Below are 12,548 nucleotides of genomic sequence, written 5' to 3' on the forward strand. Positions count from 1 at the left end.
TTTGACATCTTTAGAACAGTAAACATATCGGAGGTGCCAAATGTTGAGTTACTCCAGTCTAGATTTGTTGATGTTAATCAATATATTGCTATTGTCTAACCAAAGTAAAGTGGCTGTTTTGAAGTTAACTGATGGTCAACCCCTCCACCCCCCACCCCCCCTACCTTGGTGTAGGGTCATTGTAGTTTCGGGGCAGTGTCAACACTTCAGTATTTTCGTTCACAAGTCTAAATAAAGCATTCTTTTTCACATCTCTCAGAAGGTATTTAAAGACTGACGAGAAGTTATTTTGTATTTCCACACTGTATGTACTGCAAGCCACAGTGTAGCTTAAAGTGTGTATGTAAGGTAAGGTTTTGATTTTTTGTACCATGGATTGTCCACTTTTGCCATTGTAGAGAACTATATGAGTATGTTAATGTTAAAGATATATATATACTGTAAGGTGCAGTTTCTATGGTTCTTTGATTATCAGTATTAATAGCACTGGCAGACAAATTTGCTTGTTTTTAGGACAAATTTGCTTAACGCACTGGCAGAAAAATGTGCTTGTTTTCAGGATGAGATGTCTAAAAATAAGTCAAACTTTACTTAAATTAAGTCAAATGATTTCACGAGAAAGTGCTCTCTTTATACTGAAAACAATACAAACTATTTTTTTTTTATCTTGATAGAAGTTTAATAATCTTGGTTAGATTTTATTAGATAGGCAGTTTTTGCAGTATAATGACACTTACCTAGCACACTTTTAAACTAATTTTAACCTAATACATTTTAACCTAATTTAATAAGACAATGGCTCCGAGTTTGGCAGTGGAGTGGCAAGGCGGGGGTTCTGAAATGGACGAGACCACTCTGGTGAAATGAATTTGAATAAACCAATTACATGCATCCAGCTTTAAATTTTGATCTATCTAATAAACAACATCCCATTATCGTAAGAATGGGACATTCTGCCGTCCTATTGAAAAACTAAGCAGGAGTGCGTTTCTACAAAAGTTAGCACCAACGTTGCTGAAACACCATGGTACGACGCAACTTGCGCCGTAGCACCAACAACGCTGTTCATGATGCAGTGATACATGTATGTATATAATTGGTGGAAACAGTGGCAACTGGTCTGTGTCAACATTTTTCTAATTTAAACCAAAAGTGATTAATGCTGCCATTGTCATTGCCGACAGCAAAAACCTAAACCTACTGCAAGCAAATCAAACAGTTTACTTAAGCCGACCAATATTTGTCATTATTTGTGTTAAATATCTGTGTTCAAAAATGTGTAACCTAGAAAAATGGCAAGTTGTAGTAGATTTGCATTTTCTATCTTGTGGCTCAATGGTAGTGCGTTGGTACTCTGTGCACGCGACTAGCGTTCGCATCCTATCTCTCCTTTTCACTTTTGAGTAAGAGTAGGCACAACAGTACAACAATAGGTTTTGACCCTAAATATGTATAGTTACTCTACATCAAGAGACCAGTAGGAACATGATATCAGTTAATTCATTGATTCTATCATTAATCAGTGTGCTTTGACTATAGGGTCTGGGAATGCTGTAATAGTAGCCTACCAAAGCACAAACAAACACGAGAATTAACATAAGTAGCAAGAATGAACCCAGCATGGGAGTCAGTCTTTTAATCAACATTATAGCATAGATCAATCATTGAGTCACAAGAAAAACCATCTCCTAATTTTTGGTTAGGCAATGATGATTTTTGGTTAGACACTCCTGACACCGACAACATCACCAATCTGGGGCTCGTTTCTAGAAAGCGTCGTTTGCTAACTTGCGTCGCAACCTTGGTAGTTCGCTCCATCGTTCTTGGATTTGGTGTTTCTAGAAAAGGGAGTTTGAACTCTCAATTGCAAACAAGGACGCAAAGTTTGGTCGTTTGAACTATTGCCCCTGGGCAGTCGCATTTGTGTCGTTCCTTGGTAGTTCCAGTTGGTGTCCAGAGCGCCTAACCAAAAATCACAGCCGCCTAACCAAACAATACGAAGTGGATGTTTATCTCGTGACTCAATGCTTGATCTGTCCTGTAGCTTTATTTTGATTAAGAGTCTGACTCCTCTACTTGGCTCATTCTTGCTATTTATGTTAATTCGAGTATTGCCTTGCTTTTTGATAAGCTAGTATTATAATCTTCAGACACTTAAAATCAGCACAGTGATAAATGGTGTAGTGGCTAAAGCAGGGGACTTATCCCAGTGTTGTAGGTTCGATTTTCTTATGATGTGAGATTGTCCTTTTGCTTCTTGCTACCTGCAGGTGAACTAGTGTGACACGTACAGTAGATTAAATTGTTTTTGACTGATGTCTTATTGGTCTCTCGATGTAGAGTAAATAAATATGTATGGTCAAAACCTACTCTTACTCAGAGGTGAAAAGAAAAGATTGGATGCGAACTCCGGCCGAGCGCGCAGTGCACCGACGCACTACCGTTAAGCCACGAGACAAGTGATAAAGTTTGCGATACCCAGATATTCGTCCAGGCTATATATTTTTTCCAACATAGATATTTAACACAAATAATGACTCATATTGGTCGGCTTAAGTTAACTGTTTTATATGCTTGCAATAGGTTTATGTTTTTGCTGATGGCAATGACAATGCCAGCATTAATCACTCGGTTTAAATTAGAAAAATGTCGACATAGGCCGTGACAGAAAATTTCTAGGGGGTGGGGTATTACACGTTGTCACTGTTTCCACCAATGATATGTATCGCTGCATCATGAACAACGTTGTTGAACTACGGTGTTCGAACGTCGAAGGTAGCAAATTGCGACACAGGGGGTCGTTTCTAGAAAGCGTCGTTTGCTAACTTGCGTCGCAACCTTGGTAGTACGCTCCATCGTTCTTGGATTTGGTGTTTCTAGAAAGGGTAGTTCGAACTCTCAATCGCAAACAAGGACGCAAAGTTTGGTCGTTTGAACTACTGCCCCTAGGCAGTCGCACTTGTGTCGTTCCTTGGTAGTTCCTGTTGGTGTCCAGAGCGCCTAACCAAAAATCAATACCGCCTAAACAAAAATTGCGAAGTGGATGTTTATCTCGTGACTCAATGATTGATATATCCTGTTGCTTAATTTTGATTAAGACACTGACTCCCCTACCTGGCTCATTCTTGCTATTTATGTTAATTCGAGTATTGCCTTGCCTTTAGTATTATAATCTTCATACATCATAGACTCTTACAACAGCAGTGATAAATGGTGTAGTGGCTAGAGCAGAAGACTTGTTATCCCAACGTTGTAGGTTCGATTTTCTTATGATGTGAGATTGTCCTCTTGCTTCTCGCTACCTGCAGGTGAACTGTGTGACACGTAGATTAAATTGTTTTTGACTGATGTCTTGTACCTATGGTCTCTCGATGTAGAGTAACTATATACATAAATATGTATGGTCAAATCCTATTGTTGTGTCTCGTAGGCCTACTCTTACTCAGAGATGAAAAGAAGAGGATGCGAACTCCGGCCGAGCGCGCAGTGCACCAACGCGCTGCCGTTAAGCCACGAGACAATTAATAACCTATGGGATACCTAGATATTTGTCCAGGCTATATATTTTTTCCAACAGATATTTAATACAAATAATGACTCATATGGGTCTGCTTAAGTTAACTGTTTTATAGCCTATGCTTGCAATAGGTTTAGGTTTTGGCTGATGGCAATGCCAGCATTAATCACTCGGTTTAGATTAGATAAATGTCGACATAGGCCGTGACAGAACATTTCTAGGGGGTGGGGTATTACACGTTTCCACTGTTTCCACCAATGATATGTATCGCTGCATCATCAACAACGTTGTTGGAACTACAGTGTTCGAACTTCGGAGGTAGCGAATTGCGACACAGGTACGATGCTTTCTGGAAACAGGTGTTACAATGTCGTTGTTTGGTCGCAAGTTGCGTCGTACCACGGTGGTTGAGCAACGTCGTTGCTAACTTTTCTAGAAACGACCCCCAGAACTACCAAGGATCGACAGAAGTGCAACTGCTTAAGGGCAGTTGTTCAAACCACCACATTTTTGTAATTGAGAGTTCGAACTGTCCTTTCTAGAAACACCAAATCCAAGAATAATGGATCGGACTACAAAGGTTGCGACGGAAGTTAGCCAACTACGCTTTCTAGAAAGGCACCCCAGGTTGGATGTGATACGGTATTTAAAATGGATCTGAAATACAAACATGTTTTCGTGAATTGAATTGCTGGGAAGAGCAGAAGAAATGGTAGATATTATTCTGATCAGATACGCAACAAATATAGAGATTGTAAATGATAAATGTTAAAGGATAAGAAATCCGCAGGTTACACAAGACTATACCTTTAGAGGACGTTCTGGGAACTTCAGTTAAAGTATAAAAATATCACTTAATTCATTGGATATAAAGCATACCTGTCAACACTCTTTTCCCGGGTTTATCCCGTATTTCAAGGTCATCTCCCAGCACCCTCCCGTTTTGTTATTTCTCCCGGAAAACCCCTGTAATTTGTATGGCCATCAAACTTCATTTTAAAATCATTGATCCATTCAGGTTGCCAGATTGTGTATGAAATACACCCTACACATACACGATCACTTAGTTTCAACTTCAACCGTTTTGTCTAAAACCTGGCAACCCAAAACCCAAATAAGGAAGCGGGTGCCGACTGCGCAGCCTTAGTCTCATCGTAAGCAAGCGGGCTAGTTGAATGGCCTACTCCAGAACTAGCTGTTGTGAAATTGTTGGGAATTTAATTGATTAACACATCACATAAACTGTTATTGAGTGTTGTTGATACACCGAACTTGTGCCCTCGGAACCAAATCTGACAGCAAGCAGCTTTGGAGTTTTGGAAGTAGGCTGCAGGCAGGCAGCTGGTGGATACATAACTGGCATGCGTAAGGTAATGGTAAGGTAAAAGCAACGACCGAAATGCAGTTTTGAAACACGTGTATGAAACGTATTAAATATGCAAACACAGATCCAGTATAAACACATTCAGCATTAGACTGACACAGAGAGCCAGGTTCTGCATCAGAAAGAGGGCCAGGTTGGTGCTCAATTTGAAAAGACATTTTGCATCTCTGCCTCCCGAATGGCTTGATTATCAGGAAAATGGGTCCATTTAAACTAGGGGTCTCCAACAGGTAGCTCAAGAGCTACCAGTAGCTCCCTAACTGTGTCTGTGTAGCTTCCCAAAAGGTTCAAGGAAAAATTCTATAAATCTGAGAACAGACAATTGGTAAACCTATTAAAGTTCACATTCAAATTCAGTCTACAAACAGAGAAGGTAAAGGAGTTGAAAGGAACCTTAAAACACGTACAAAGCTTATTCAGCTCTTTCGGATGAATATCAGCTATGTGATGCAATATAAATATTAGTAGCTCTTAGCCATGTTCATTTTGTCAATGTAGTTCTCGGATAAAATGTTGGAGACCCCTGATCTACACCTACATAATATCCCAAGTGTAATAAAACGTATAAATAAACCTTAAACTAAATAAATACAGCCCTAATTCCCAGGGAGAGAGAGAGAGAGTGTGTATGCCGGGATGTTTGTATGTGCATGGTCAGGTCTTAAAGCAGATATTTGAAAGAGACAACAGTACAGGTAAGTATGCCATGAAAGTGTAACACTTTATATCCCATAAAGTCCCATATTAGTATATTATTACATTATCAGCTCCAGTTATTATTATGACCGCCGCGCAGCGAAGCACGAAACTTGGTGGGCATGTAACCCCACATGGAACCATCGTTTTTCGTTTTGATCTGTAGCCCCCCCGCTGGACTGGACCCCCCGAAAGGAGAGTAGGGCAGACACAGTTTTCTGTGAATATCTCGAGAACCGTAGGGTTTAGGAGGACCTTTTTTTTTTGTATGTTGATCTCAAGGGGCCATGTCAACCCATTCCATAACCACTCATTTCATGTATAGCACCACCTAGTTAAACACAAAAAAAGTAAAAATGAGGTGTTGTAATCGAAGGTATCTGTGACCTAACATAGTCAAAACTGCACGAAATTGGAAGTGTAGGATCATTATGACACCCTCTGTATGCACGCCAAGTTTTGTGGAATTCCGTTCATGGGGGGCCACACAATAAATTAATTTATGTTACTATACACCAACTGGCCTGTAGGTGGCCGGAGACAGTTTTCTGTGAATATCTCGAGAACCGTATGGCCTAGGAGGTCCACCTTTTTTATGTATGTTGGTCTTAAGGGGGCATGTCAACCCATCCCATTACCACTTATTTCATGTATAGCGCCACCTAGTTAAAAATTAAAAAGCAAAAAATAAGGTGTTTTCATCACAATATCTCTGGCTGACAAGGTCAAAACTGCACGAAATTAAAAGTGTAGGATCATTATGACACCCTCCGAATGCATGCTTAGTTTTGTGTACTTTCGTTTATGGGGGGCCTTGCAATAAAATAATTTATGTGTACATTTAGTAACGTACACCAACAAGGATTCCCGGGACAGTGAAAGACCGGGGTACACAAAACTTGGTGGGCATGTACCCCCACATGGATAGCATGGAACCGTCATTTTTCGTTTTGATCTGTAGCCCCCCCGCTGGACTGGACCCCCCGAAAGGAGGGTAGGGCAGACACAGTTCTCTGTGAATATCTTGAGAACTGTAGGGCCTAGGATGACCATTTTTTTCCATATGTTTGCCTCCAGGGGTCATGTTAACCCATTTCATGTGCACACATGTGCACAAACAGATACACACACACACATACATTTACAGTAATCATACGTATGACACATACTCACACAGTAGACATATGTACGCTTGCATGCACAGGCACATACGCAGGCACACACACACACACACACACACACACACACACACACACACACATAACATAAACATAACACAAACAATCAAGAATTTCTCAGAATTATGAACAGGCAAGATGGAGGTGGGGTTGTATAAAATGAATTTTACATGTGAAATCTATGGACTAATCATGTTTTGGTACTTGTTGTCTAGCAGATACCAGTGAGAATTGAGTGTGGATAATGCAATTTAGTGAGACAGTTAGAATCATATAGGCCTTTCAGCGTGATTTCTTTTTGTGGAAAAAATGTGCTGGACTGGGCGGCGGTCATATTTTATACCGCTCTGCGGTACATCTAGTTTTATTAAAGGATGTTTTTTTTTCAAACAAGCCAATAACGTAATAACCAGACAATAATGTAATAGCTTGTTACATTATTGGCAAAAAGTTAGTTATTGGTTTAGAAATGTCATTGTGTTATTGCCAATTTATTACCTTATGGCTTTATTACCGACTACTAGATTTTTTTTATTTTAAGATTAATAACACTTGGTAAGATAAGCGGTTTTTGCAGTGTAGGCTATATGGTCATTTAATGTTACTTCAACAATGTTTTTTAGCTGCATAGATTGAAGTTGTTTAACATTCTAGTTATTATTCTCAATGATACAGTATATTACATTGTAATATTTATGTTTATGTAATATTAATTATAATATTTATGTGGAACTGAACTGATAAAAAAAAACTTTGTAGCTTGTGAAGAAATTTAGAGAACAAATTAATTTCCTTTGCTAATAACTCTGGAAATCTTTTTCAATTTAACTGAGTGAAACCCACAGATACCCTGTTTATAATTTTAAGTGAATATTAGAAGAACTGACTATGTTCATTTTCTCAGATTTCTTATGAAGTAATCAGTGATGCACTGCGACTAGATGGCCATTTTGACCATTTGTATGTTTGTCTTAAATCAGCACATCAGCAGGCAGTGATGTTCCTGACGTCCACCACCATATTGGCAGGGGTCATTCTGTTCCTGCCCTATCCCTCCCTCCAGTCATGCATCTCTGGCACAAAAGAGCACTGCCAAGGGGCAGAAATGGCCCCGGGATCATCCTTAGTTGGTGAAGGTTTTGATATTACCACAATGCAACGTAAGGGAGCTTTTGTTATAGATATGGACACATTTGAAACTCCAAACAAAACCTGCACCCTCTGTGCAAACCCCTACCGTGGAGGGAAAATGCAGAAAATTCCTACATCTGTCATTAACTGGAGACCTCTTCATAAATGTAGCATAGCTATCAAGAGCGAACTACTGGAATCTGCCTTGTCAGTGGCTGATCATGTTAGCAAGAGTGTGGAGAACAACTGGAAGCTTGGTTTAGGTTTGGGTGTTGTTTCACTAGCTCTTTCGGGGACATATTCAAAACTGACCACAACTGCCATGGAAAAGAGCAAACAAGACCGCTTCAACTTTGTGAGTCACTCAGTACACTGTGGATTTTACAGGTACACAGTATTCTCACACTTACCAACATACTGTATGTTATGTTAATAAAGTATGCAGGTGAACATAAGTGGATGATTTTTATGTGTTTTTCAACATGAGCAACTATGCATGAGCATAGTTGTCTATTAGTTTAGTGAAATGGGGACATAGGTCAATTTTTTTTATGAGGCTCTAGAACATAATGAATTACTGAGTTAATAAATGAGTAATTAGTGAATTACTGAGCACTAGACTATGTTGATAAAACACAGCATAGTGCTCTCAATGGTGTATATTGAAGCAGAAGATGATGATGATGATTATTATTATGATTATTATTATTATTATTATTATTATTATTATTATTATTATCATTACTGTTATTCCTCTTGCAGCTACATGACCTCAAGCAATCCAAATTTGAATCAAGATTTCAAACGAGCCGTGGAAAAGCTCCCACAGATCTACAGCCCAAGTAACAAATTGGCTTATGATGCTTTCATTGACACGTATGGCACTCACTTCATAAAAAAGGTATAGAGAAAATTGTGAACACATTACAACTACTAGCTACCAATTGCAACAGTATTAGCTACTGTATGCCAAAACTATGCCCAAACTCAGACCTTAAGTTCCTGGAATATCTATCCTAATACAAAAATATAAAACTATTATAAAGAAACATAAAAAACATATTTGAACCATTATTGGCCTACTGTACACCTGGCACATTAACCATTATGGAGGGGTATTGATTTTAGAATATTAAAATTGTCTTAAATCATTTTCTCCATCTCCAGCATAAGCGTAAGTAGATTATGGCCTTGTGAGAAGATGTTATACCTTTTATTCTCTACAGGTACAGACTGGTGGCAAAATAGTATCAATGACCAGTATCAGGGAGTGCAAAGCCTCCATGATGGGGTTGAGCTCCGATGAGGTGAAGACGTGCCTTGGTGCTGAAGTTGCTGTAAAAATCCCATACAAGGTTGACATCGACCTTAGTGCAGAAATGAAGTTCTGCAATGAGAAGAAAGAGAAAGTGCAGGGGAGAAGAAGCTTCTCAAGTATCTTTCATGACAGGTGAGTCGGAGTGAAATTTTACATTTAATTTAACGCCAAACTTTCCATGTTTGGCATGACCATACAGTAATTTTCCTGCTTATTTTTTCCATGTTTTGGATGCAGGACCACAGAAATCACCGGTGGGCAAACAACAGAAGGTGAGCTCCTTTTCTCTGCAGGTCGAGATGCCTCTGCTTATAAAAAGTGGCTTGCATCCCTGCCAGTCAGCCCAGATGTGATCTCCTACACGTTGAAGCCCCTTCACCAGCTGATTCCAGATGGAAAGGTGAAGACAGAGCTGAAGCAAGCCATCAAAGACTACATCCTCAACAGGGGTGCCAAGAGGGAATGCTCTGGCCACTGCAGCCTTGGGAGGAGAACCAACCCAAGGTCCTGTGAATGCCACTGTCAAAGTCACAAGGGGTTAGGCACCAACTGCTGTCCAACGCGTCCTGGCTTAGCCATCGTTGCTTTGACCATCATAAGGGGACAAGGTCTGTATGGTGACACTCTTTCTGGTACTGATGGGTATGTGAAGATCTACGATGAGAATAAAATACCGCTTGGCAAGACACCCATGATTCAGGGCAATGACAATCCTTACTGGAACTGGGAACTTAACATTGGTGACATGCTGCTGTCTGAGAACAGCAAACTCAGACTTGAAGTGTGGGATGAAGACGACAGGTACGATGACCTCCTTGGAACGTGCTTGGCAAAACTTCAGTCGGGGGGTGACCAAGGGGAGAGAGTCTGCACTCTTAATCACGGGGTGCTGTTCTACAAGCTGAAGGTGACCTGTGGTCCGAGTCTGAATGGCCCATCCTGTGCTGAATATGAGAGCTCTCCCATGGACAGTCTGTTGGAGAAGCTGTATGTCTCTCGTCATGCTCGTCCCATTCCAAAGCGCATGCTTTCCCAAATGGGACTGAGGTTGGATGGGCAGGCATTCAACTACATGCTTACGGATAACAGCTCAGTTCTGAATGGAGATAAGGCTGACTGGCTCTAAGTTCAAGCATAAATGTCAGGATTCCCTCCTGTCAATGCAGCTAGTTTGTTTTTCTGGTCAAGGTATTAGTCTTATGCAATTAGACTGATCCATGGGCTTACTGACCAATTATATGTGTGCTATCAGCAAGAAATAAAAATGACAAAAAAAAGCAAAAAGTAAACATAGCATACCTGATTACATGAAATATATCTTCATTGTATTAACTTAGTGTGCATTAATTACTAATAAAGCATTTTGGAGCAAGCAGTACAGTATTTTTTAATATATTAAATTATGTTCAATGTTTGTCTTGAAATCTTTTACGATATATGCATGCACATACCTGTGGAATATATCAATTTGCATACCTGTGTAATCTGTAAGAAAACGGATAGCTACATGATACTCAGCACAGCTGCAAATATAAATTGTTTTTCCAGATTGCGGTGTCCACTGTAAGGATGACAGAATAGGCCACAGAATTGCCTGCAAACAATTTATTAGGCTGTATGCCAGTGGAGACTTATCAGGGAAGCCAAGGTAATGGTTAAGGATTACAATAAATGGTGACGAGAAGAATCGTCAGAAAGGCTACATGTGTAAATTGATGTGGTTTAATATTTTACGTTTTTTTATTAGGGCTGACAAATGATTTAAAAAAATAACTAATTAATCTCATATTTTGAAATGAATTAATCTAGATTAATCGCGATTAAAAAGTACATTTTCTTCCTAAAGACTAAGGGCTATATTTTGCACCCTGGCGTATGGCATAAAACTTGTTTTCCACCCGACGCAAAGTTTAATACCTTATTTTGCACGTTTATTTTTTAAACAATGCGCCCAGGGGTGTGGTAATTAACAACTTAGGGAGTGGCCTGGCGCATTGTCTAAAAGTCGCTATTGTACACCTGGTCAGAAGTCTATGGCGAGTTGTTTATATGTTATTTTAAGAGCTCATTGTCAACAGTCATATTGGGTGCACAACGCACCGTCCTTCTATCATCCATGAATGCACACCAGCGCACGTCCATGCAAAACATTACAAATTGCTCGATTACAATGGGAAACATAATTAGAATAAAGATATTACGAAATACTGTATATCTCGTGATGAGTAGTTATTCACCATCATTTGCAAATTGGTAATGACTGTTAAAAGTGATTAGGGAAGAGGCGAGAGACACGTATGGAGCACAGCTGAAGACGCACTGTCACGACATATAAGCAACTCTTCTGCAGGATAAATGATTTTTTTTATTCAGTCATCATAGCCAGACAGTAACGGAGTACATTTACTTGAGTACAGTACTTAAGTACAATTGAGGGATCTGTACTTTACTCGAGTATCATTTTTGGGGAGTACTCATGACTTTACTCAAGTACATTTGAGAGGCAAATATTGTACTCTTTACTCCACTACATTTCTATCCATAACCGTGAGTACCCATTACTTCTTCTAAAAAAAAACCTCAATTTGTTGTTTCCCTCTCAAACGTGATTGGATTGTGCAGGCGCCACTGACTGGGACAGCCTCAGCAATCACCTTCAGCTTTCCGCCAAAGTCAACTCCATGGTCAGATTTAGATAAGAGACGAAACAATGGATGAAGACGCAGCAGGTCCATCCCGGGAATGTGCCAACCTGTGGCCCCACCTCGCCAGACTATTTCAATTTTCTGAACAAGTTAATAATGATAGTTTTTGCTTCAAGTGTTTCAATTACAAAACAATATTTTGTATTTGAAATACGTATTTTAAATACATGTATTAGAAATACTGCCCATCCCTGGCAACATGGTAAAAAGATGAAAATGACTTGATTTTACTTTCAATTCCTTTTACATTATCCAAGGTATAAACATTAAAGGCTGTGTTGCAGGGTTCATTTTCCAACGAATTTGCACAATTTGCTTGTTGGTAATAAACATTTAAACTGTTATCCATTGTATTTGATGTTGTTGGGCATCACAAAACGGAATATAATACGAAAAAGCAGGTACTATTTCACAGCGTTTGAAGTGATTCTCCTTTCCCCCACAATGCATTGCATTACGTCACCTTGGGGAGACTACAGACCAAAGCCCACCTTGAGACCCTTGAGAGTAATGAGAGAGGAGTAAAGAGAGACGAGTAAGGGATTGTTCAGCAGTAGATAGCGCAGATTATAGATAAATAGTGTGGTACCTGACATGCAGAATACCTACTCTGACTACG

At 39.6% G+C, this 12,548-nt stretch overlaps 1 protein-coding gene across 2 annotated transcripts; it reads left to right on the forward strand.

The window, feature by feature from the left end:
• Positions 1–267: 267 nt before the first annotated feature.
• Positions 268–10,599, forward strand: LOC143102215 (perforin-1-like). Of its 2 annotated transcripts, none has more exons than XM_076265680.1 (5): positions 268–348; positions 7,756–8,293; positions 8,669–8,807; positions 9,133–9,356; positions 9,462–10,599. In XM_076265680.1, exons 2-5 carry the CDS (start codon positions 7,773–7,775, stop codon positions 10,348–10,350), a joined length of 1,773 nt encoding a protein of 590 aa, XP_076121795.1. In that variant the 5' UTR covers positions 268–348; positions 7,756–7,772; the 3' UTR covers positions 10,351–10,599. The 2 variants fall into 2 exon arrangements, with proteins under 2 accessions (XP_076121795.1, XP_076121796.1); XM_076265681.1 differs by lacking the exon at positions 268–348 and adding an exon at positions 3,961–5,034.
• Positions 10,600–12,548: the final 1,949 nt, after the last annotated feature.

Source organism: Alosa pseudoharengus, unplaced genomic scaffold (assembly GCF_046254945.1).
Source record: "Alosa pseudoharengus isolate Yale_2024_CS ecotype anadromous, Long Island Sound unplaced genomic scaffold, YU_APseudo_1.1 YU_APseudo_1.1_scf_4, whole genome shotgun sequence".
Taxonomy (NCBI): Eukaryota; Metazoa; Chordata; class Actinopteri; order Clupeiformes; family Clupeidae; genus Alosa; species Alosa pseudoharengus.